The sequence below is a fragment of the Pseudonaja textilis genome, chromosome 3, assembly GCF_049901715.1.
Source record: "Pseudonaja textilis isolate UNSWEBS1 chromosome 3, rPseTex1.2, whole genome shotgun sequence".
NCBI lineage: Eukaryota > Metazoa > Chordata > Lepidosauria > Squamata > Elapidae > Pseudonaja > Pseudonaja textilis.
The window spans coordinates 150,839,844-150,867,090 of record NC_141992.1 but is presented as its reverse complement, the minus strand read 5'-3'; the positions used below and the strand labels follow the sequence as shown (position 1 = coordinate 150,867,090).

The 27,247-nt window shown below is 35.6% G+C and overlaps 1 protein-coding gene across 2 annotated transcripts in view; it reads left to right on the top strand.

Annotated features, from left to right (window-relative positions):
• MTCL1 (microtubule crosslinking factor 1) overlaps positions 1-26,952 on the top strand; it is an 89,427-nt gene extending 62,475 nt beyond the window's left edge. Inside the window, exons 8-16 of one of the 2 annotated variants that reach the window (XM_087931056.1) lie at positions 2,327-2,557; positions 3,840-4,028; positions 6,590-6,757; positions 8,267-8,515; positions 12,256-12,558; positions 14,182-14,213; positions 14,545-16,084; positions 20,261-20,318; positions 25,798-25,888. In XM_087931056.1, the coding sequence (XP_087787182.1) occupies positions 2,327-2,557; positions 3,840-4,028; positions 6,590-6,757; positions 8,267-8,515; positions 12,256-12,558; positions 14,182-14,213; positions 14,545-16,084; positions 20,261-20,299 (2,751 nt within the window). In that variant the 3' untranslated portion in view covers positions 20,300-20,318; positions 25,798-25,888. Of the gene's footprint in view, positions 1-2,326; positions 2,558-3,839; positions 4,029-6,589; positions 6,758-8,266; positions 8,516-12,255; positions 12,559-14,181; positions 14,214-14,544; positions 16,085-20,260; positions 20,319-25,797 lie in introns of both variants that reach the window. The other variant, XM_026699385.2, reaches the window with a different exon arrangement.
• The last annotated feature ends 295 nt before the right edge of the window (positions 26,953-27,247 follow it).

The window sequence follows — 27,247 nt, the reverse complement described above, 5'->3', positions numbered from 1 at the left end:
TGTGTGTGTATGTATATGTATATAATGTTTGTATATATATATATATAGTTTCTTAAGTTTTTGCGGGTATTTATATGTATGGTATTCAGCTTTGTTCGGGTACTTTCTCATGTCATTATAGTTGTGCTTTTAAAGTTGTAGCAACGTTTTGGCAGAATCTCATCTACCATCATCAGGCTTCTGTATTGTGTTAGTCTATGAGTCAGACTTTCACAGCCATTTCTGTTTTAAATTTGGTGCTAGCCTACGCTGTGCCAGAATGGTTTTTTCCTCATCCTGATTGGTTGGGAGTCTTGGTCTGTGTTTATTGGTCTTGGAGTTTGCTGTGTTCTGCTTGATTTGTGTTTCTAATATCTTCTGTCTGTTTTGTGGCTTTTTTTGTCTTGATTGGCTGGCAACATTGTGTTCCTGTATTGGAGGCTTTTAGTGCAGCTTGGCTCCAAGTAAATGGATGGTTATCATTTATTAGGAAGCTAGGTTTCATCTGGGTGCCTGGTTGGGGTGTGTTTGAGCTGGAGGTATCAGGGGGATCTGTTTGTGCCCAGGTATTTGCCTGGCTTGTGGTGTGGAGGGTTTTTTTTGTTTGTGAGTGCAGGCTTCCAGATAATTGACAGTCTGGTGGAGTCATCTCTTCTATTCATGCTTTCAGGTTTTTTTTCAATCTCTATGGCTTCTCTGATAATTCTGTAGCTGGGGTTTTCTATAGTGGCTAGGGTTTTGGTGCCATTGAAGTTGATGCTATGACTTGTGGCTTTCATGTGTTGGACTAGTGAGGAAGTGTGTTCCAGCTTTTTTACTGCATTTTTGTGTTCATCTAGGCAGGTACTTATTCTTCTATTGGTCTGTCCAATGTATGTGACAGGGCATGATGCATAGGGGACTTCATATATGCCTTGGTTTTCCAGGTCAATTTTATCTTTGGGGTTTCTTAGGATGGCTGCTATTTTTCTTTCTGTTTTGAAGGCAGTCTTGATGTGATGCCTGTGTAGTATCTTACTGATTTTGTCTGTAGTACCTCTTATGTAGGGCAGGACATCTGTCAATTATTTGGAAGCCTGCACTCACAAACAAAAAAATCTCCATACCACAAGCCAGGCAAACACCTGGGCACAAACAGATGCCCCCTGATACCTCCAGCTCAAACACAGCACCCAGGTGAAACCTAGCTTCCTAATAAATGATAGCCATCCATTTACTTGGAGCCAAGCCACACTAAAAGCCTCCAATACAGGAACACAATGTTGCCAGCCAATCAAGACAAAAAAAAAAAGCCACAAAACAGACAGAAGATATTAGAAACACCAATCAAGCAGAACACAGCCAACTCCAAGACCAATAAACACAGACCAAGACTCCCAACCAATCAGGATGAAGAAAAAACCTTTCTGGCACAGCAGTAGGCTAGACCCAAATTTAAAACTGAAACAGCTGTGAAAGTCTGACTCACAGACAAACACAATACAGAAGCCTGATGATGGTAGATGAGATTCTGCCGAAATGTTGCTACAACTTTAAAAGCACAACTATAGTGACGTGGGAAAATACCCAAACAAAGCTGAATACCATACATGTAAGTACCCGCGAAAACTTAAGAAAATATATATGTATAGTATGTTTCTTTGTTTAAAAACTCAACATTGGCATCTTAAAGAAAGTAAAATATCAAATATTTTGCTGGTTATTCAAACATTTGAATCAAGAGAGATTCTTCATATTTTGTACCTGGATAGTTCATAATGATATCATATTCTTTGGATAGTTTGTTCCACTAAAATTTTCAAGGATGATTCATTACTAAGGCCCTTTCCTTTCAAAAATTGGTTGGAAAGTAAGAATCTCTCTTTCTTAAAACATAAAAATAGTACTGTATTTCTCAAAAAAAATCCTCATCCATAGGGAAAAGAAATAATTTGAAATCATTAAACCCTATTAGTTTTTCTAATTATTAGTTCAAAATGAAGTTAGAAATTGTAGTCCCCCATATAGCAATATCAAGTTGAGAATCATGTGAGCAATACATTGAAAGGATTCAGTGAAGAGACACTGTTTATACCCAGAGAATACATATGCTTACATTACAGAAATCTAATCCAGCTTGTTACAATAAATGAGCTGTGTGATTTTTTTTCCAGCAGGCTATTATGGTTAATTAAATTAAGTCTTCAACCTGAGATCTTTGGGTTTCTTGAAAGATGGATCCCTTGATAAAATCAGGTGATAAAAATTGGCAATCTTATTTTTTTGCTCAAATGGAGGAGGGGGAATATTCCACTAACAAGCTGCTTAAGGACAATATTCATGTTGTGCATACTTGTTTTATTTAAAGTTGGAAGAAGACCATCTGCAAAACTTACAAAGAAAAGATTTGGAGGTACAGAGCTTGACTTTGCAGAACAAATTAGAAGAGAAAACCTGGAGTCAGGAGAAAATTCTGATGGAGCAAGAACTCAGACATTTCAAGCAGAACATTTTTATCCTATATGTGAAATTGAAATGGTTGCTAAAACATTGGCGACATGGCAGGCAAATAGAGAAGCAAGAAGAAGACATACTTGAGGTAACTATCCCATATTATTTAATAAAGCTAGAAATGTGATGATAATAGTTTTATTATAGGCACAATACATTTTAAGAAATAACATTACTTCAAGTTCAGATGCCAGAACTATTTTCATTATGTCATTGTAATCTCATGTCACAAAGTTTTTAAGCAGAAAAGAAATCAAATTAGTACTTGAAACTAATCAGGCTCATCAAAGAAAAAAGGCAGTAATATATATTCATTTGTGCAGTTATCCCAGGTTACCTATTACCTTTAAATTCTAAAGTTGCCATAGGACTGTGAGATAAAACAATAACTTTACAAACCCGTTTTTCTGTCTCTCCTGCAGTTTAGAGAATCTTCCTTCAGAAGAACCAAATGATATTTTACATTCCAATTTAAAAATACTGTGTGCGGATATAGAATTATAATTTACTCTGTTCATTATGTGTTTGGTTTTAATTAAAAGCAGGAGCAATAAAATTATATAGCAGTATATTCTCTTTTTAAATTCATTTATAGACTAATAATTTTATATACTATATCAGCAATATAGAGGCCAAATCAATAAGTTAATTACAAAGCCTATTGTGTTAATTTTTGCCCAGTATAAGATTAGATCTATGATTCTAGAAATCTCAGAAATTAAAGGATTTGTTCAATAAGATTAAAATAATGGTTTGTTTATATACGGTATATATTGATTTTTAATATTGAAGTTTATTAATTAGATCGGTCTTTTTGCAAACTACAGTCCTCAATAGCAATAGCACTTACTTATATACTGCTTTGTAGTCTGCTTTATAGTGCTTTACAGCCCTCTCTAAGCAGTTTACAGAGTCAGCATATTGACCCCAACAATTTGGGTCCTCATTTTACCCACCTCAGAAGGATGGAAGGCTGAGTCAACCCTGAGCCTGGTGAGATTCAATCTGTCAAATCAGGCAGCTGGCTGCAGCAGAAGTAATGTGCAGTATTGCACTCTAACCACTGCACCACCGAGGCGCTTTAATTCCAAGTTCACTCTTATAGAATTCTGAGGGTACTACCATAAATGTTGGAAGCCTAGTTAATACCTGTCATTGAACAAACTATACATTAAAAAAATAGGGAGTAACTTATTTGTAGGATGTAACAAATTTTTATCCACTTCATCAATTTGATTTCATAAACAATTAAGCATCCATGAGCTCATAGAAAGAAATAAGGAAAATCTATAAAATTGGCAGTTATTTCAGGTAGGAATTTATTTGTTTCATATGAGATTGTATTTATTTTAATTCATTTGCAATTTTAGGTGGAACACCTTGATCCCATGCTAGAATTCACCTTTCAGTCTGAACAAAAAGGTGACGAAGAGGGGGAGGAAGAGGAGGAAGAAGATACTGTTTTTGCAATAACAAATTACTCCCATCATTCCACAGTAGAAATACGCAGCCATGGACCACAACTACAGACAGCAGAGGTGTTACAGCTACAAAAGCAGGTATCAAGGCAAATGTACAGGTGCTTATTCTGTCATGAGAGTTATCTCTGTGATTTTGTTGTTTTATCCATTTTGTCTATTCTATTTTGTAATGTAAATGATTATCTCAAATAGGAAGTAGTGCTCAATTGATGGTGTCGCGTTCAATGGTGGTATGCAGAATATACATGTTTATTTCACCTAAGCATTTCCATAGCAATTTAATTCTCAATCACTACTGTAAGAGTTAATTCACTTTAATCTTTTTCTCACAAATGTATTGAGAGAGTTTCCAATTTGGGGCATGACCTACATACAGATGCAGTGTTTAGACATCAAAATATACCAAGAGATTAATTAGCAATCTCCTTTCCCAATACCATCATTGAGCTTCAGTTCAATTCAGTTTCTGTAAAACTACTGGCAACCTCCAGGCTGTGGACTGGTACTGGTCCACGATCCATTGGGAACCGGGCAGTACAAGTGATGGGAGAGCCCATGAAACTTTATTTGTGCATGTGCAGAATTAGGTTGTACACTGAAACCATCCCCTACCCCCATGCTTCTGCTGGCATCATTCTGTGCGGCCAAAAAGGTTGGGGACCACTGATTTAGTTCAAACAACACCCCAAAACTATAAATGAACCTGTTTCAAAGTTATGACAGATGCAGTGCTCCTCCCATCATTTGCACTTATGACAGACCGCAGAGGTGCTGTAAAAACCTCCCTTGCCTGTCTCTCTCCCCCCCTCCAGTACTTAACCTGATCCCCATGACAGCTGGGAGAAGCCGCCATTTTCAGCACCTCTAAAATGGCAGCTGCTTTCTGAGTTTCCTGTGCCTATCTTCTGGCCCCGACCTGCTGAAAAGCAGAGAGGCTGCAAAGCTCTCCTCTCTCTCTAGGCTTTGGACCTTGCATAAAAGGCAGCTTCAGGATGAGTTTCCCTAACTTGATCTTCTCCACCCACCAGCCATATTTCTTCAATAAAAAACAAAAAGCTGACCTATAAATCTTCCCCCCACCCCCACCACTTAGGTGTTAAAACTAAACTTTCCCTCTGCCTCCAACCAATATCTCTTTTTAAAAACCTTATCTTGACTCCAGGCTGAAGAGTTAGAGGAACAAACTAGCAAGGAGAGAAAAACTTTCTGCAGCTTTTTTCCTCTGAAGTAAAGTGATCTCTAAAACTTGTGTCAGAAAATGGAGGACACTGATTCTTGGCAAGCTTTAGCTGTCTATCTGACTGCCTGTAGAATCCAGCTAGGATTTAAAGGCTAGACCCGTGATGGCGAACCTATGGCACGCGTGCCGGAAGTGGCACGCAGAGCTATTTCTCCAGGCACACGGACCCATCGCCTGTTGCTCTTCTGGGTTCCAGCGCGTTAGCCAGCTGGACTTCACATGTGCATATGCACCAAAAACCAGAAGAGCACTGACCTGGAACACATGCACACTCCAGGAAGATCTTGTTTCCAATGTGTGCATGTGCATCGGCCACTTGGTCTTCTGGTTTCTGGTGTGCATGCGGGTGCAAAGATCAGCAAAGGAAAGAGTATTGGGCGTGCATGCCAAAAGACCTGGAGAAGGGCAGAGCTGAAGGCCAGGACGGGCAGGCCAGGGCTTTCTTCCCTCTCCACCTGAGTGGGGTTCTTGCACGGCTCCAGCCCATGGTGCATCCATAACTCCGGAGCGCCTGGCCGGCTTGGGCACCCCAGAAGAGCCGGCCACCCACCGCACTGCCTCCCCTTCCAACCACTTTTGCCAAGCAGGCATGAGCACTTCTGTCCCTGACATTCCACCCACCCAGCTCAGCACGCTGGCAATTAGGCCCTCAGCGGCATCTCCATTCAGGCAGCTCACCTCCCTGCCAGAAGCTCCTCCTCCAGCATTCCGCCTGGAAGTGGCAGCCCAACAGCCACTGCTGACACAGGGAGCGAGAGGGCAGCGGAGGCATGGACGGGCAGGCCAGAGCTTCCCTCCCTCCCCCCTGAGCAGGCTTCTTGCACAGCCCCAACCCTCCAGCCTGCAGCACTGACGCACATCTGTGCTCTGGAGTGCCTGGCCAAAAAGGTTAGCCATCAAGCTAGACTGTAGACTGCCCTTTCTGTTGTTGTGTGTGTGTTAGGGACCAATATTTACTGTTTAAATAACTCTCCTGAATGTTCTAAAAAGTTCAATCATGTTGTTAAAACTTATTATTAATTGGAAGAAGTGTCAAGTCTTTTGTGGACTTGCTGAATATTCCTTTTTTTTCCAGATTATCTTCTCTTTTGAAGCTCACAAATACATTAGGGAAGAGAAATGTTTTGATTCCATATCCCAAAGGTGCTTTTTCAAGAGGCAACTGGACTTTCTGGTTTTTCTTTGAAGATGTTTCACTTCTCATCCAAGAAGCTTGGATGAAAAGTGAAGCATCTTCAAAGAAAAATCAGAAAGTCCAGTTGCCTCTTGAAAAAGCACCTTTGAGACAACCATGTCCTGGATGACTGAGAATCTCCATAGACATTCTGATCCCACAGTTTGTAAAGTGATGGTTGAATTATAATATTTCAGAACTGCAGACAGCTTTACTTTTTTTCAGGCAAAGGATAATAGCCGACTCTTGCATGCCCTGAAAATAGTGTTGGATAACTTCCAATCAGAACTCCAAGACGATGAGCAAGAGCGTCATGATCTGCAACAACAATATGCCACTGACAAAGCTGCATGGGAAATGGAATGGACTAAACTGAAGTGTCAGCTGGAGCAGGTATGTTTTTTTCCCCATAATTTGAGTCAAAGGGCATGACGCTGTAAGTGAGGTACAGGTCCCTGCAAAGATATGTCCATGATCTGATGATTTCATCAACAGTTGGAAAACATGAAAGTCAGTTTGGTCTAGTGGTTAAGGCATCAGGCTAGAAACCAGGAAACGTTGATTTCTATTCCTCCCTTAGGCATGAAGTCCAACTGGGTGATTTTGGGCCAGTCATTTTCTCTCAACCCTAGGAAAGACCCAATGGCAAACTGCTTCCAAAAATCTTGCCCGGAAAGCTGTCAGGATTTGTCCTGGCAGTCACTGGCATCAAAAACTGACATGAAAGCACAAAATTAAGAATTAATTTATGGTACAAGTTCTACCCCTTGGGATATGGAATGTTATTGTATATTTTCTCTGTAAGGTCTCTGTTGCTTTAGAATGAGTGTACTTTCAGGTGGTATTCTGTACTGGCATTGTGCCTCTTCTGAGCCTGTGCCATCATTGGCATTGAATAACTGAGATTGCCTTTTTTTGCATAGCTCATATAGCATAATCACAGTTTTCCCATTTGTGATGTTGAACCTTAACAGATATGAGAAGTGAGACAGTTGGCAAAAGTTACTTACTAGAAGAATCAACATGTCTGCTGCTTTTGTTTTTTACGCAATAGCTGCTAAACTTCGTTAGTGACCCAAAATGTTTGCCTCAGGCTTCAAACTTGCTTTGCAATTAATAGCTGCTCTTAAAAAACAGTTTATCACACTATACAATAAGCATGCTGTGAAGATAGGAATGGGGTTCTTGTGGGAGGTGAAGATCTTGTTTCCTTTTTGATCAGCTGTATAGTCTGATGCCTCATCTTGGATTCTCACAAAGGCAAGGCAGTTGAGAAGTAGCTCCGAGTATTTGGAAAATGATGAAGTTGGCTATGTGGAAATGTCCTAATGTAGAAATTCCTCAGGGAATATTAGAAAATCTGAGAGTGTACCAAATCTAAACAATTCAAATTGTGGGTTTCAGTGAAGAAATAATACATTTCTATTTTTGAAAATAGTATTTATAACTTATAAAATGAAAATTATTTTTTATCCTATTTTCTTATTGAGCTTGCAGCATCACCTATAGTTGTAATAGCCATATTCTTTTTATATTCTTTATTTATAATTATGTATATTATTTATTTAATATATATTTACATCATATAAATATAATTACATAAGATGCTATAACCAGCTGTCAGGTAAAGAAAGTTGGTACTGGAAATAGGTTTTCATTTGAACTCCCTTTGTACTATAAAGCATCAGAGTTAATATACATTCTGAGCCATGAACCATAAACTTCAGTGAGATTTTTAATTGAATTGCAATCTTAAGCTATAAATTAGATAAACATTGTTCCCATTTTATAGTTGTTCTTTCAAATCAAAATGTCAAAGCTTATGTCCAAATTTGGTAGCAAATCCTGTTAATTTCTATAAAATACCATTGTTCCATGGGGAAGTTTTGTTTTAATTTACAGCTGGAAGGGAAGACTGAAAAAGCACAGAGCCAGACTGGCCTTGATGCCACAACAGCTTTCAAAAGGGAGAGAGAGGAACACAAGAATCTCTTAGCAGAGAGTCATCGATTAGTAATGGACTTGCAATGGCAGATTCAGCACAATGAAAAAAACTGGAAAAGAGAAAAAGTAGAGCTTTTAGAAAGACTTGACAAAGACCGGCGAGAGTGGGAGAGGCAAAAAAAGGATCTGCTCGGGAAGATAGAGCAGGTAAGTTGTTATATTTTGATTAAAACAAGATACATCTAAGAGTATTAGATTTATGCCTTCAATGAAATCTGTTAATCAGAAAAGAAGCTACCAGACTCCTTCTAGTTTGTTGCCATCATATACTAAGATGGCTTCCTTTCTACAAAGTCTACAACCAAATCAAAAGCACCCTTATTAGTACCTGGGAAATTTGCTAAAGATTACAATTCTTTTCTTGTGTATTTCATTTTTGTCAAAAGTACTGTTTTGTTTCTCAGCACCCCCAAAAAAATCTTTACTGTTGAAAATCAAAATCCACAGTGATTATTTTTAGAGATTCTCATCACAAGTAAAAGCAGGAAAATATTTGTAAACTCCAGCATAGTTACCTAACAGGTGATCAGCTATAGGAAAATACAAGTGTATTTTGAAGTTTCTATGGCTCTGTATATGGAACCAGGAGAATTAGGATTTTGCAAACATGATAGTCTTTTGTAACAAAAGCAGCAACCTCTTCTACCGTGTTAAAAACCAACCAGTGGCATGAACTTTCATGAACAAGTCTTCACTTTATTAGATACTTTTTTTTCTTCATTTTATTGATGGATACTTTAGTCTCAGAAATGCTTGTTTTAAATATTTTTGTTATGAGTCCTTATCTTAGACATTTTTTTTCTTTGTCCCCAAATATAGGTATGCATAATGTTGTGCAGATCTGTTTAAGATGTTCTTATTCATCAAAGAAAACCTTTTTATGCATTTCCCAGCATTTATAACAAAAAAGTCAAAGAAATATTTAGAATGTTTCTTATTAAAGTACTTATAATCTAAATGCTTATTTATTTCAATGTTGAAACTAGCTAAGTTTCAGATAATCTTAAATATGATGGCCAGCTTCAAAAATATATGAAAAATGGATTATCCTGCCTATAAAGTATAATATATCGCTCTTCAATAGAAATTTTACAGAGATAGACATTGTAATGACCCAGAGTATAACACAAATGTAACAAAATCTAAAACGTACATAAATGTCCTTTAATGCCTCCAACTCGGCCCCACTGTTCAATAATTCTCAGTTGCAGATAAAATGTATTCAAAAATAGTCTTCAAAAGAAAGCAATACAGTCCAAATTTAATGAGCAGATAGAGGTGAAAATAAAAAACAAACAAACTACAATGATGAAATTTCTACAACGGAACAGGAGAAGTATTTACCAAATTCAAAGAGATAACAAGGCACAGTCTGTTGGAAGGATGCCAACCAAGATAACCTCAAACCAAAATAAAACACGCTTTGTCTTCAATGTTTGCCAGAACGCAGGTCCTAACTCTTATGCAGTTCTCACATCTGCAGCCCATGAAGAGAATCAAGGCCCTCTCCTCCCAAGTAGACCACATCTCTCTCTTATCCTCTCCTCCCTGCGTGCCCTAGGATGGATAGGGGGTGGGCCTCTGACTGCTCCGCCGGCCTTTGCCCTTCCCCAGCCTCCTCCACAACCTCCAGAGCCACACTTCCACTCCCTGTCGGCTGTTCCTCCTCTCCCTCAGAGTCAGTCTTCACCAGGGGCATGACAGATGTTTTCACATAGAGGATATTTTCTAGCCTGAATTTCTGCCCATAAATTATTTAAACTAGATTTTGTGCTCCTAATTTTTATAATAAATGTTCAAGAAGGCTTATACGTAGTCTCCAAAGATTCATGTGCCCAATCACTATTATTTTGTTTTATAAACAAACTGTACTTACAAATGTCATATAGATTTCTACATCAATGAATACAACAGCTGAAATTAATAGATATTCCTAACACCAGTAAAAGTACTACACAATCAATATATCTCTTGTTGGCATTTAAAATCATAATAAAAATGCTTTTCTGACATTAGCTGAGTTTTCCAATCTCCAAAATGTAATACTTTGGTTATCTTCCAATAAATGAAAGAAAACTATAAAGAAGACTGGACTATGGATCAGTTACAGAATAGCAATTGGAAATCTGGAATTTTCTTCATATATTAACAATGAAACAACATTTGTAGGGCTGGGTGGTCATTTGTGAATTCAGTGTCTGAATATGAACAATGGTGGGAAAAAGATAATAATTTGAAACTTTCAAAATAATGGAAGGCAGCATAAGGTGCTGATCCAAGATAGCCCGGGCCACACGGGCTTTCAGGGGCACCTCCAACCAAATTTACAATCACAATTGCAAAATAACCAGTCCACCAGCCAAGAATTTTTTTTAAAGGCAGTAAAAAAAAATGCGAAAAAAGTGCTAACCAGTAAGCCGGTTAGCTGTCAAACCTGCTCTAAGTCTCTCGAAGAGAAAAAACTCAATCCAGGGGGAGATTCTTCTACACTTAACTATTCAGAGCCCTTTAAGAGTGGTTTGAACACGCTGAGACCAAGTGAAGAACTGGGGACCTTTACCAGGGGGTGTGTCCTCAGTTTTTCAACTCAGTCTGTAGAGCTATGAGACTAGAAACTACCCATCCTGGATTGTCCCTTCAGCTCAGTGGAGAATGAAGAAAAACCGCTGTGAGCTTCTAGAAAAAGGGCTAGATATAACAATCTAACAGATAACAACTTGACAATAACAGATTCCAAAACTGATATGTTGGGACCCCTTACTTAGTTGACTAATCATCATGGACGCTATTTGTACTTATTTATTTTGTTGAGGTTTTTATTGTTTTAAATTGTTTTTTAAATTGTTTTAATTGTTTTATAATTTTTTTAACCTCGCAACCTTCACTTGATTGAGTTGGGAAATTGACTATAGAAATTGAATAACTAAACAACTAAATAAACAAATTCGTAATCCTTAATCATTTTATCCTGACAATTTAATTCAGGTGACTGAAAAGAGAAATATTTCTAAAAATACAAAGTATGCCTCATTTGTGATAGTAGTATTAGCTTATATATTGTTGACCTACATTTTAAAGGAATTAGACCTTTCAAATTTATGGTTATAGTTTCTCCTCAGACCTATCAAATCTAATTTTATCCTGCCTGTGACTGCTGATATTACATGTTTCACAGATCATTTTTGTTATTCTCCAATTTTATTATTCCAGATTATTACATATAAACATAAAACTCAATGCCAAATAATAAATGCCTACATTAATCTTAAATTCAGTGTTTTCAGTGTATTCAATTCAGACTAATCAGCATTCAGACTCACCTTTGTCATATACATCTAGAAAAAGTTTGATTATCCTAAATGGTGGTTCTAATAACTGCAAGTGGAATGATGTCCAGTTTATACTTAATATGGTATCCATGGCATGTCTTCCTACATACTATCAATAGAAAACGTAACAGTCTAAACAGAATACTTTTTCCGGGATTAATTTTTCCACCCGAACTGCAATAGTAATGCCTGCAAGGAGGAATTCATCAGTTAGACTTTTTACCACATTAATTTTACCCCCTCCAATTTTTATCCTAAAGCAACTATAGAATAATGGTGCTTTAAAGCAATAATAGTAGTGCAATTCTTTCCAGCATTTATTCAGATACTTTAACTTAGACACTGTACAGTTTTAACCTCTACCTTTATTTTGGCTGGGTGCAATAATTAAGTTTCATATAAATAATGCAGATAGATAGATAGATAGATAGATAGATAGATAGATAGATAGATAGAAAGAAGTAGCCTGAAATACCGAGGAAGACCTTGCATACTTTCTATCTCTCTTAAGAAAAGTCTCTGTATTAATGTCTTGTCCATTATTAATCTCTTTCTCAGCCTCCAAAAGTAAATCCATCAAGGGGGGACAGCATCCTTTATGATTCAAAAGAAACTGCCTTTCATTCATTTTCACACCAAGGGAGCCATCATGTGCCTCATTCATTGGGGTCAAGGTCCTATTCTGATTCAGAAACCATGCAATTTGAAGATCGATCACTGTCTAAATTGAAGGAAAGTGACAGATGCACTGCCACAGAAAACTTATTTCTAGATACCTTGTCCCTCGATTCTCCAGATGATTCTGATGAACCACAATCTCAAAAAGCGGAACGGGAGAGGTTGTTAACTTGTGTAAGTGAGGTAATGTGCCTTCACTTTTATGCTATCAATTATATGATAATTAATACTGCTATTATGACATACGTTTTCATCAAATACCTATAGTTTATAAGCCAGTGGAAACTTCATCCTGATCTTTATTTTTATTATGTACTATGAACTGAAATCAAATATCAAGAGTATTTAAAGTATAAGCCTTGTACAAAAACAAAGCAGTAACATAATCAAATAATATTTCTAAAGTACAGTAGTGAAACTGTGCAAATAAGGGGAAATTAACATAACGTTAAACATAACATTATATCTTCTTATATTGCTCTCTAGACAGCCTGATCTTGGGGATATTCTTGATGCATATTAATGTTTGAATATTTATTTTATTTATTTGGGTATTTGCATCCTTGGGCAAATAACCCAAATCAAAGTGAAAGGGTTTCCCAAATATAATGCAATAGAGATAGTTATGTATGTGCGTGTGTGTGTGTATATATTCATACATGCATAGACAAACATGTATGTACACACACAAAAACAAATGTTATCATGTGAAAAGTTTCCTGAACCATTTTAAGGAAAATTTCAGCATATCAAGATAAGTTAGGGAAAAGGGATTCTAATTTGGACAAAAATAGATAGATCTTTCTCTAGAGGAGTTTGCAGTTATATGGCAAATATAAACCTTCTGTAGACTTAAGAATCTTACCTTTCAAAGTACCAGAACAAGATGTTCTTGGCAAGGTACTAAAGTTCTCTATGGGGAACTGGTGAAATGGTGAATTTCATTGGAAGAGGAAGAAGAATATTCGATAGGAGATACTCATGCTAGATTTTTGTGGATGGCAACTTTTGAAGCAGAAATATTCTAATAGATGTTAACATAATATAAAAGTTTTCCCACAAACTTAATTGAAGGCCAAGACAATTACTATTTTGCATTTTGTGTGATCTGCAGGAGTCCAGGCTGGCAATGCATTTAACTTTCAAGTCCAGCCATGCCATTCAGTAAACTTTTCAAAAGTGCTTTTAACCCAAACCTAAAATTAAATATCCAAGAATTATTTTGATCAATTATTTTAGAGCAGAAGAAGCTCTACTACTGCCTTTCGGTGTAGTGTAGTTTGCTGAAAGAAAAGGGTTCTGGAGCTTTTTTAATTTGGGAAATGGGCATTCTTTATCCATAGAGAATGTATTATTGGCATTCATTGTATTGCTGTGGTAGTGTATTATTGAGTTTACTTCAAAACAAAAGATAGAAAAAAGATGCTACTCTTATGTCATTCATTTTTTTGGAAGAGGCATTATGCTTTTAATACTAATAAAGCTCCAAATGTGTTTTGATGGAGGGTTTTCAAACTTTGAGGTGCCATGATCCCTTAAAATAATGAATCCTTTTGCATCCTGTCCCCTCCCTGATGATATTGAATTAAAGAATTACAAATTCTATAATTGTCTAGAACTTCTTATACTTTTCTACGTGAACTATCAAGGCATCAAAATCCTCTCAGAAGCCATTATGTAGAAAGGATTTCTATATATAATTCAAAGGATTTGCATATATTCCAACAATTAAGTAAATTAATGCAAACACAGCCACTGATGTATATATATGCAAGATCCAAAATTAATTTTTTAATTTTTCACCAGGAAGAAGAAATGCACAAGGGAAATCTACAAAGGTAAGTAAAGATGAAAAAAAGAAATCACAAATGAACACTGTAATATATTAACACATTTACCAACATTTGCAGTGAGTTTCTTTTTTATTTCATTTTCAATATTCTCATTTGAAAATTATTAGAATTTTTCTCTGACAGTTGTTTGGTAGCTGTGTTTATTTTTTTTGCACAAGCATTCAGTGCTTAAAATGAAGTCCACAGTTTAAAGTAGGAATGAATCAATATCAATATCTTTTAAAGGTTTTTCATATGATTTCCTTCCTTCCCTCCTACCTTCCTATCTTCCTTTCTTCTTCTTTTCTTTCCTTCTTTCCTTTCTTCCTTCCTTTAGGGCAATGTCAGTTTCCTCCATGTCAGAGTTCAAGCGTTTGATGGACATTTCTCCCTTTCTTCCTGAAAAGACTATGCCATCCTCTAACACCAAAGAAGATACAACACCTCCACTATCTCCTGATGATTTGAAATACATAGAGGAATTTAACAAAACTTGGGATTACAACACTACTGGAAGCCAGAGTGGAACTTTAGAAAGGCCTTCAGATACATGGGCAGAAAGGACAGAGATGGGAAAGGCAGGAAATAATTCTGTTCCAGATCCATTCCAGCCATCTCCATGGTACCTTACCACAAGTGTTACTATGACAACTAACACCATGACAAGTCCTGAACACTGCCAGAAACAGTCACTAAGAAGTCACATTGTCACAGAAAAAATAGGAGTTAGAGTCTTCCATAGTCCTCCATTGGTTCGCAGGTTTGATAATTCACATGTCCCTGGTAATGAAGGGAAAAATCACCCTGAGACAGACTTTTTGTTTCCTGTGACCAAAGCTAAAGGAAATGTGAGTGAGATAAAAAGTACTTCATCAGAAGTATTTGGAAGATGGTCCTGTGACCTCTCCAAACATCATCACGATTTCCTAGAAACTGGCCTTCATCCAATTGAACATCCAATTTGTACTACAGTGGGTTTTGCCTCATCCTTGCACAATCTGGAGCTGTCCAAAAACATGAGCGATGATATGAAAGAGGTAGCTTTTTCTGTCAGAAACGCAATACATTCAAGCTCAACAGATCTTCAATTCAGAGACACAGCTTGTCAAACTAATGGAATGAGAACAATGGGGACCCAGACTACTCAAACTATCAATGTGGGCTTACAGACAGACACTTTGCGTACAATCACCAGCAGTCCACATAAATGTCTGACACCAAAGGGGGGCTCTACACCTATTTCATCACCATCAAGAAGTTTAAGAAGCAGGCAAATGGCTACTGCTATTGAAAAGGTCCAGGGCAAATATGAACGACCATGTTGTTCTCCAAAATATGGCTCCCCAAAATTGCAGAAAAAAGTTTGTTCCAAAATAGACCAGCCAATTAACCGGACATTACCAAGCACACCTCAGAAAGGATTTAGTGAATCTGCTTGGGCCAGATCCACCACTACAAGAGAGAGTCCAGTTCACACTACAATAAATGATGGCCTCTCTAGTTTATTCAATATCATTGACCATACCCCTATCGCTTATGATACGTTCCAAAGATGCTCCAGGTCCATCAGCCGATCAAGATCAGCCGAACCCAGGCCAGAACTTGGGTCTATGCCAGATATGTGCACAGATATACGGGGCAGGTCACCCAGTCCTCTCCGTTTGGGTACAGAACCACAAAAAGATGAAACAGGTGAAATTACAAGTATCAGGCAAGATTTATCTGCTCCTCCAGGATACATGCTAACAGAAAATGCTGCCAGAATCCTGAACAAGAAATTTATAGAGAATGCTTTAGCTTCACATACCCCTCCAAGTCTTAGCAATGAAAACTATCACCCAAAAGAAGTAGTCCTAGTTGACCCAGGATCCATTGAGGTAATAAGTTTTGTCCTTATATTAGTAAAACAAATTAGAAATATTCGTGTAGTTTGTAAGTGCTGTTTAATACTTATATTGTTTTGACTTAAAAAGAATTGCTATTATGTATGTTGTGAATTTTTGAAGAACTTGATAACATCATTAATTTCCAAATGGATTTTTGGAGACATAGTGTTTCTATGTGATAAATCACAGAGCACTTGAAGTTGGATTTCTAAAATGAACGTAATTCTGTGGGAAAAAAAATTCACTCTCTTTTGGAATTTTTGCATTTCTCTGCCACTTAATATTATCAGAGCTTCATGTGGGCCCTAATGATGCCCAAAATAACTGCTACTGGAGACTTGGTGCTTGTTTCATTTATTTAATAAAAAAGGAATTCAACAATATGGAAAAATAATTATTTCTTGATTTAATTAATTCAACTGCAGGGATAATTAGGTATTTATTATTATTAGCTCATTGAACAATAAGGACTGATTTATGTATATAAATCTAATAGCTTTGACTTTCATTATTGTAATAATGAAATCCTCACCATACAGATTGAAAACATGCTCAAAATAAATTTTGTACAACTTTTGCTATCTGGTGGCATTTTTCATCAGATTCCTACATAAAGCTCTGAGAACAATCAATTACAAAGATACATAAAAAATAACAAATTAGAAAAAGATATGAATATTTTTTCACAAGACTACATATCCTGATGATGGTACTCCTATCTGGAAGGTAGCAAATACATCAATATATATAATATATAGTGCCACTATTGCAATTTCAAACTTCAAATATCTTTTGCATATTTGGTACAGTATGGTTAGAATTCAGTTAGAATAACTGAATAACTGAAGTGTGCATATTAATATCAGTTACTTTCTATATAACACGTAATACCCTTTACATGCATTGTATTTTAATTCCCTAGTAGCCCATTTTTATTTATTTTTTATTACTAACACTCATAAGCAAGTAGAGTGAGTAAGAGATAGCAAGTACAGTGAGGAGAAGTGAGGCAAAGATTATGGGAAGTGAACATACCTAGAAGATAAAGTTCAGGAAAGTATAGCATTCAGGAAATATTTTTACATATCACGCTGTGCTCCCATTTTACACCATCCTTATATAACAGCTGCAAAGAATGGCTCTCTAGAATGTGCATTGATTAAGCAGAATTGAATGTGAGGTTACAACTATTAGATTGAAAACAAATTGGATCCTTTTAACTGCATGCTGTATATTTACTAATTTAGTTTCCAACTAAACTAGTTTCCAAATTAGTGCGGAATTCAAACAGTAGTACACTGAAACTGGTTTGGGTAATGTAAAGAAACATGGAGAAAGAAAGTGCAAATGAATTCTTCTAGGTCATGTAGTTGAATTGGCATATTCTAGCAGAGTAAAATGTCCTTTTCCAAATAAAAATGTTCAGGTTTAGGGATGGAGGAAGAGGAACTTCTTTAGTACAGTATATAGGATATATGACTGAATGAAATTTCATTATGATAGCTAAACACAGTTTAGTATATTTATTTTTGAAGTGCATAAAGTTAGTCAACTTTTAATGGACAATAATAGAAAATATATCTAATTTGCACTGATAGATTAATGTGTATGTAATAGAATTAGCATGTAGTGCTTTGTAGTGCCTTACAGCCCCCTCTAAGCAGTTTACAGAGTCTGCATATTGCCTCCAACAATCTGGGTCCACATTTTATCAACCTCAGAAGGATGGAAGGCTGAGTCAATCTTGAGCCATCAGGATCGAACTCCTGACAGTGGACACGGTCAGCCTGCAATACTGCATTCTAACCACTGTGTAACCACAGCTCTAATGGTGTGTTAGAAGTTTTTAATGTTTCTATTCATTAAAGATTGACTACCTTTATCAAATTCAAAAATAAATCCTTATAAAAATAAGATATGTTTATATTCACAAATTCCCTAAACATTTATCAAATTGTCATAAATAAGGGGGAAAGCACAGCTGATTATTTTTAATGCAGCAATTCTTATAATGGCTTTTGAGTGGACCTTGTTGAAATGACAGCAGCTTCACTTGAATTAATTTATAGTGTAATTCTATGGATATTTTCTTAAAAGAATTACTGTCTTCAATAGATTCAACTAGATTCAAAAAAACAAGTATATATTGTTTTTTTCTATGTGTATTTGGTTTTTTTATTTATATACTGCATTTCCGTTTATTCCAACATTTCTAACTTACAACAATAAAATTGTACAAAACATAATGAAATTAATATAACTAAAAGGAATATTAAAATTTAACGTTAACATTATGAACAATTGAAAGCTTGGCTGTTCATGCCATTTATCTAAATTCTAAAATATGTGAGCCAAATAAATATATTATCTTCTTGATAAATATATTCAAGAATCAGCGAATCACACAGAATTCATAGGATTCCCATATATAGCCAATAATGGAACTTCAAAAAAGACTTTACTGCTGATTGGAGAGGTGATTCACAGTGGGAGACATGATACCTAAGAAAACCAGGTTTTAAACTTCTGGGCTTTAGGCTATACCAGCACCTTAAAATATACCTATCAGGCAATTGTTGAACAGGACTAGTTTAGAAAGTTTGGTAAATTGGTATTTTAATTGCAACTGTGTAAATGTGTTGCTGATCACAGCCATCAAATGTAAATCCAGTGATAATTGTATATCAAGAAGCCCTCCTGTACTGAACATGATCAGTGCAAATCCATTCAGAATAAGACTACCTTCAATTTATTAGATTGACTAACTGCAAGAATTGTATTAATAAGTCTATTTACAAGTCTTGTTTATGCCAATGTCCTATTAATTTTATTCTTTGTTCCCATGTGCTGCTGCTATAGTAATTTAAATTTTCTAAAAATGTGTAAATTTTTAAATGCAAGCTTTGAAAAATACAGCATCAAAATATAGATTTTCAAAAAGTGTGATTAAGCTTATAATAAGAAGTTGCTTATTGCAAAAGTTTTTACAGCTAATGGCTTCCGTTCAGAATTTCTAGGCTGCAGTCTGAAATGGCATTCTGTGTGAAGTAAAGCCATGCTTTGTCAGGCATACGTTTCGTTTGTTTGTTGGAAAACATGTATTATTTTTCTTTGCTAATCAATTATTTTGAAGGACAATCCTGCTGTTTTAGCATGGGTTTTGCTGGTTCTGAATGTTTGAATGGAAGAGATTTTTAGTATTTCATTTGTGCTATTTCCCACTGCAATCTTAAAATGATTCAGTTAGGAAACATTCTGTGATATTTGATAAAACATAGGCACGTCTGAGAAATGCAGATGTATTTTGTCTGTACACACACACACACACATATGTTCACACAAAGGTAGATAGACAGGCATAGATTTAGTTACAGATATATAAAATGCTTAGGAGTAGGTATTATTTTACTTGTGCCAAGGGTTAGATAATAAATTGCAGTTTTAAGTAGTTGGACAATCATTTCATTACATTGAAATTATAGTATTAAGCTAAATATTAAGCTGCAATACTGATAATACTGATTCTTTTACTCTTAAATTAAATTAAAACATTTTCCAGTTTGAGCTAGGAAAAAATCAGTCATCAGACTTTTTTTCCAAGAATCTGAAGAAAGTTGAAGAAAGTCATATTATCTGACAAAAAGGCTAGATGATGTTCTTTTTCTCCTCCATGTTTTCTTCCTAATAACATAGTTTTGCGGTTTTAACCTCTGACATAATTTTATAGGGGATAGCATATGGTAATATATTGTTTTCTTTACCTTATATTTCATTTTCTCTTTGCTAAATAGATCTCTGATGGTAAATTCATGTCTACTAAACATAGTACCATGTAATACATTTTTCCTTAGCTTGTGGGGGAGGGGCAGGTGGGGGTAAGAAAAGGAACTTTCTCATTTGGAATGAATTCTGATTTAAATGAAAGTTGTAATAGTTTCTAAAAAATATATGTACTCTTTACAATCATAATCTCACTTAGGATGTGTCTGCATTTGTTTTCTAAATGTAAAGTTAAGTTTATCTCTTCTATATTCCAGCCTTGCTAATTTTAAAAAAGCTACTAATAAATTAAATTTGGGAGAGTGCTTCAGTGCTGATTAAAAATTTCTTGTTTAAATATTCATTCCAATCTGCTTGCTTTTTTTCCCCTGTCTTGTCTGTGTCCAGAACCAAACTGTCTTACTAACTGCCCCTTGGGGACCCTAACCCTGCCTGCCTCAGTACTGTAAGTCTTTCCTACCTTTGCTTCAAAAAGTATTTACTTTAAAAAAAGAAGAAAAAACAACAACTTTTGCTTGATGGAAAAAGTATGAAGTGCATAAGCAACAGCATTCCTGATCTTAGCAAAAAGCAGCATTGGATTTGAAATGGCTAGCAAGCGTTTGAGTCCTGGATTGTCATTAAAATAGTTCTTATGGATCATTATTTATATGATTGCTCTGAAATCATATAATCTAAGTGTTTCATCTTAAACCAGATTCATTCCATGAGACATAGTTTTCAGAAATATGCTAGAGTTAGGGTTCTTCCCATAACAGCCATATTGAATGTTCAAAGGGATATGTTTTATCTTTGCTATTTTGTATTTCCCAATCATTTTTGCATCCACTAGGTGATTTGCAGTTTTAAATCACTGCAAATCATCAGCTATAGACACAATGCTATATACTTTACTTTGTTTGTAAGGTAATAATGTAAATTCATTTATAAGATCAAAGTCTGTAAAAGTTAATTCTAGAAGTCAAAAAGCTAGAGGTAAAATGGCAAGAATCACAGGTTCTGTATATGTAATATTTCTGGACCAAAAAGACATACAGGTTTCCATTTTATTCATGGGATGAGTTCCATTACAGCATCTTAATTTCATCAGTGCAAAAGCTTTCATTACATAGATACTTAACATATTTATCTTAAATAGAAAGAAAACAAGACATATAAGAAAAATGGATGACATTATCTCATTATTTTATTTCATTCTAAGAGTATGCACTAACCTATGGAATCCAAGAGCTACGACTTCTGGGGACTTTTCCAGAGTTCCAATTTACAGAAGAAACCAATCCCAAATATTTCTAGTAAAGCCAGTTATGCATATTATTAATACATTGAAATTCTGCTTGAAAACACAGATGGGGAAGACAGAATAAATAGCTTACACAATCAATCATATCTTTTTATATTTAAGTCACATGGTTCAGTTGAAACTATATCTAATTAAGAGCGTGAAGGATAGAAGAACTTTATAATGTGGCAGACAACTATTCATCTCCTAAACTGACAGATGGACTTGTTAGCCTCCGGTGAGAGAGCAACTTTTAGCTGGGGATGCTGGCACTCCGAATAAAGGAATCTTTGAGTTAACTTCAGAGGGTTTGTCGTGTTTGGGGAGCTGGGTCAGAACAAAGGAGGAGAATGTACTTATTTCTTCCAATCTAATGCGCACAGTGTAATTAATAACCTTAATTTCATGTGCTAGTAAAATAATGCTTAAGCTCAACCAACACAATTTAGAGACCTACATGGGAAAGGAGATGCCAAATATTCAAGCTAGCTTTAGAAAAAGCTGTGGGAAACAAGACATTATTGCTGAGATATACTGGATCAGGGGTGTCAAACTGGTGGCCCACAGGCTGGATGCACCACCCTTAGGCTACGCCCACCCCCAGGTCTGCAAAGGGGGAACACATTACGATATGTCACGTGATGGCAATGTGACGCTATGAGTTTGACACCTGTGTACTGGATAATTGACAAAGCCAAGAATATCAAAAATAAGTCAGTACTGTATGTGCTCCATTGGTTATAGAAAGGCCTTGTGTGGATCACATCAAGTAGGGAATATGCTCAGAAAAATAGTAATCCTGGAACATCTCATTGTCTTTAGGTGAAACTTATACACACTCCTAAATCATCATACAGACAGAAAATGGCAAAATATACTGGCTCCAGATTGATAAAGAAGTGAGACAAAGCTATATATTTGCTCCTTATTTATTCAACCTATATGTCCGACTAGAAGATTAGCATGTTTTAAAAACTGGAGGAAGAAACATCAATAACCTGAATTATGCTAATGGCTCTATGCTAAAGGCTGAAAATGCAAGGGATCTGCCAGCCCTAGTACTAAAGGTCAAGGAACAAATTTAAAGAATACCAACCTAAAATTGACAACAAAGTCATTGATCTGGTAGATAGCCTCTGAAAATCAGTTTTCAGGCTAGTGAGAGCCAGTTTAGCACAATGGCTAAAGCAATGGGCTAGAAATCGGACTGTGAGTTCTAGTTCTGACAGGCACAAAATCAGCTGGGTAATGTTGGACCAGCAACACCCTCTCAGCCCTAGAAAGAAGGCATTGGCAAAGCATTTCTGAAATCTGAAAAACGCAGTGACTAGCCCAGGCAATCACCAGTCAGTATTGATTCAAAAGCACTTCCACCCACCCCAAGATAGCTTCAGCATTTTAGCATCAATTATCAAGGGTAAAGGAACAAGCAGTCAGGAAATAAGCCACAGAATAGTACTTGATGCAGCAATCATGAATGCCTTTAAAATGGGCGGGTGGCTGTATTCTTACCTTCATTGTTTCTTGAAAAGCTTTTAAAACAAAAAAAAATATAGATTTGTTTTTAAAAATCCTAGCTCCATTATATTCATGCTATTCCTAATTTTAAATACTGGTGAAGAGATCTTGAAAAGTAACCATTTAGACTGATTACTTTATATTTAGCTCTTGTAATATCTCCAGCACCAGCAGTTTCAGGGAAGTATGTATGTGAGAATTATATACAATATTTCCTACTCATTTTCAGACATTGTTCACAAAGTGTTTGAATTTTTTTTGTCTCTGTAAAAGCACCTGATTCTTGAAGTAGTTTAAAGGCAGCAGCATAAGTACAACAATTTTCTCTTTCTTCATTTCATTACATCTTCTGCTTCCATATGTTCTTTCTCCTGTGTACATGCTGAATTTTCATGGGACTTCTCTTTGGATAAACAAATTGGGATAGTATTTGGTCCCTTTCAGATCATCTTATCAAATACCATTTTCTGTAATCTTTGTTCCATCTGTATAGCATAGTAGAGAAAAAAAATCCATCGCTTTATTTAACTTGTGTTTTTGGCACTTGCCATTCCTTACTCTTACCTGTGTGTTAAAAGATTCTATTTTATATGTTGCTGGGTACATTTGTATCTTATTGAGCATGTCTTTGCATGTCCCTCTCACCTGCAAAAGAACTAGAACTTTGTGAACACACCTTTTTATCTCAGCAACTCCAACACTTTTTTCCTTTTAGATTTTTAAGGAAAAAGCTCAAGGGCTCTTGAAATTCTGCTTTTATAATTTTACACCTCTGAACTTTATTTTACCTTGCAGCATACTGTGTGCAAAATGGTCTGTTCTGTTCTGTTTTGAAAACTCAATCCCTGTTAACAATCATTATCGGCTCTGAAATATAAATAAACTGCCACTGTACAATATAACATCTTTCAAACAAAAGTAGGTCTTGATATTGTGCTAATATAATGGGATAATGGAATAACCTTCCATTACATTTAATTTTTTAGTTTTCCCCTTTAATATAATGTTGCAGAGCAAATTTATACAATTACAGAATACAACTTGAAGCAATCTGGAACTGTTTAATTAAAAATTCCAAATGTGGCACCAAATTTATATCTACAGTATTGTTTAACTGTGCTGTCTCCATTTTTTAGATGAACAATAATCAAGAGTTGTGGGAGCAATAAGAAACATGTTGATTTTTCATAAATACAAAAATATCTCAGATTGTCTTTAACTGGAACTATTTACATAAAATGAAATTTGGGTTGACAGAACTAAAAGTTGCCTATATGAAAGCAACATGGTGATTCTATTAGTAGTAAGTGTTGATTAGCTGTGGTTTATTTAGGAGTGTTTTAAATTAGTGATGATGATTTGTGATGCAGGTAGTCCTCAACTTATGATACCAATTGAGCCCAAAATTTATGTTGTTAAGTGACAAATTTGTTCAGTGAGTTTTGCACCATTTTACGATTTTTTTACCATATTTGTTAACTGAGTCACTGCAGTTGTTAAATTAGTAACACAGTTGTTAAGTGAATCTGGTTTCCCCATGGACTTTGCTTGTCAGAAGGTTGCCAAAAGTAATCAAAGTACCCATGACACTGCTACTGTCATAAACGTGAGTTGGTGGTCAAACATCCAAATATAAATAATTTAATTATGGGGATGCCATAGGTGTGAAAAATGGCCATAAGTCACTTTTTTTCAGTGCCATTGTAACTTTGAATGGTCACTGTTGTTAAGTCGAGGCCTACCTGTATACCAGAGCTTGTTGCTCTTAGGTTCAAATTTAATATACTAAAAGTTATTACATTCTATGTCTTTTCTTCAACTAAATATTATATTTTAATTTGAAGGCTGTAATTCTTAAATAGCCTAACTCAGGGCCAACATAATACAGAATTATTTAATGGATGCTGGGGATGAGGTTTTACATAAAATAAATAATCTGATCATCTATTTTAGCTACATTTTGTATTTTAGCTAGATTTCATAACAATGATGAATATATATATATATCATTTTCAAGGATATTTATTTGTTTGTTTGTTTATTAAATTTATGTGCCATCCATCTCATTAGAGGCCACTCTGGGCGGGCTTAAATATATTAAAACACATTAGTACACATTAAAATAATAAAACAATAAAAACTAAAATAAAAAGCATTAAAAGATGAGGAAGAATGGAACAAGAAATACATGGAGAGAGGTGGGATCTTTCCTAATCAAATAGCCATCTCCAGAATGGGTCCCCATGCCTATTGGCGGAGCCAAGTCTTCAGGCCATTATTGAAAATGAAACGAGAGGGTGTGGATCTCACCTGAGGGGCTACAATGTTCCAAAGGAGAGGAGACATGGCAGAAAAGGTTCTTCTCCTGAATCCCGTCAGCTGAACTTCCTTGACTATGGGGTTCGCAGCATACCCTCAGGTTCTTCAGATAACCTGGACCCGTGCCATGAAGAGCTTTAAAGATGCTAATCAACATCTTAAATTGAACTTGGAAGCAAACGTGTGTGTGTGTGTGTGTGTGTGTGTGTGTGTATTTTGACCTAAAGTGAATGTTACATGATGTATGTATGATCAGATGGTTGCATGATGGTTGCATGATCAGATGAAATTTGAATAGCAAATTGTGTCCTATTTTTGGATGGGAATTGCAAATTTAGAAGTTACCCTCAACTGGCTAGAAAATTTGTAGGAAAGCATAATTGGTGACACCCTTTTATCCTATAAAGCTATGACACTGTTCTTCAATCTTTTGGGCAGGACTGAATTTTACCATTATCTTGTTTTGTTTATTTATGTGGTTATAGAATGTGAATGAATGATTACCAGATCCTTTAAGTCCATGTAAGCTATGATCCTCTAGAGATTGCTGACGTACAATCCCAGCATCTTATTAAGATTATTCTTGCTAAACTGGGGCTGTTATGAGAATGGGTTACAGATTGCTTTACTACATACAACTCTTTCATCCATTTTATTCTGTAAGTGGAATAGACCAATCATTTCAAAATAAAATGCAAAAATGCTTTTTTCAAGTTATATATGTACATATTTAAATATTGATTTCTTCCCTTGTACAATGTATGAATTAGTAAATTTGTTCTTTTTCATTTTTCTCACAATTAAGGAACTACCTTGTTCTGCACTAGCTCCATCCTTAGAATCCTGCTTCTCCAGACCTGAGAGACCAGCAAATCAGCGCCCACCTTCCCGATGGGCTTTACATTCTCCTACTGCCTCACTTCAGAAGACTATGTAAACCAGGAACTGCTATTAGAGAATTGAAACCAATGACACAAACCTGCATGAATTGTCACATAATAATTTACTATCTTTTGTATGATGGATCCATTATCATGGCCAGTCTCTATCAGTGAGAAGAGATCAAGTTCCAGTGTTCAAAGAATGTTCTAGAATGCAGCTTCTTAGTACACAACTAGAGAAACCATGATGTTTCTAGAATGAAACAGCTAATGTGCCTGTTAATAACTTATTTTTTCATAGCTCAGAAAACTATTTTTGCCATCATCTTTTCTACACACAGTATATTAACTAAAAGAATCTAAAAATTATACAGATTAAGGTAAGATTTTAAATAAATAAATTTCATTTTTGAAGAGACAGGGGGTTCTGTTCTCTCTCTTGCTCTAACTGCTGACTGCCTTGTAATACGTTTGCACTGTTGAGATTTGGGTTATTTGGCTATTTTTCTGCCTCCTTGGTTTAATATCAGATTTCTTAATTTTATTCATTTTGGTTTCGTTTAAAAAAAAGAAATTTCATAAAGGTGCTTTAGCATGACTGAAGCAGTAAATGTTGTTAGTGAAGGAAGCCCTTGAATTGGTTGACTAAAATTATCTTAAATTAGAAGGGAATATAGAGAATTTGAAATGTTTAGAAAAGGGAGGAGGAAGACTGAAAGTGAGCTGTACAGTAAACATACACTCAAGATCTGCATGTCTTTAGATTGTTAGCACTTTAGTGCATGTACACGATGCTTCAGTACTCTCACTGTCTAGATCTCAATCTCTTTCACTGTTATATGGTTGTGAATTTATCTGTACTGTACTTTTAATGTCGGTATTCTTGCATTGATTGTACAAAAAGGTTTTTAAATGGCTGTCAAATAGTTGAATTGAATATGTACCGTGTCTATTAAAAATTTTCCCTTGTTTGGGGAAAAGCACTGAGAACTCTGGGCATACTAAACTGTAACTGGTCTTGTTTCAAGAGTCCCTTGAGACCATGTGGTGTGGAAATAAACTTGTCAGCATTTACAGATCCCTGGAGTTTCTTGAATTTTGTTATAATGATGCACATATTCAAGCAAATTATCAGGTTTTCTCAAAACATTAGAAAGAAATGACAATGCTATTAATAGTGTGTATGTAAAAGACAATTATTAGTTATTAGTATGACAGATGTTTTTCTTCATATTTCTTTTGATAATTATTATGTATACATGAATAATATTTGATAACGGGAACATGCTAATAATACCTATCAAGCAGAATAAATTAAAAGTCAACTTTAAAACAGATTTGTATCTTTTCACACGTCTCTTGTAAGAAATAGCA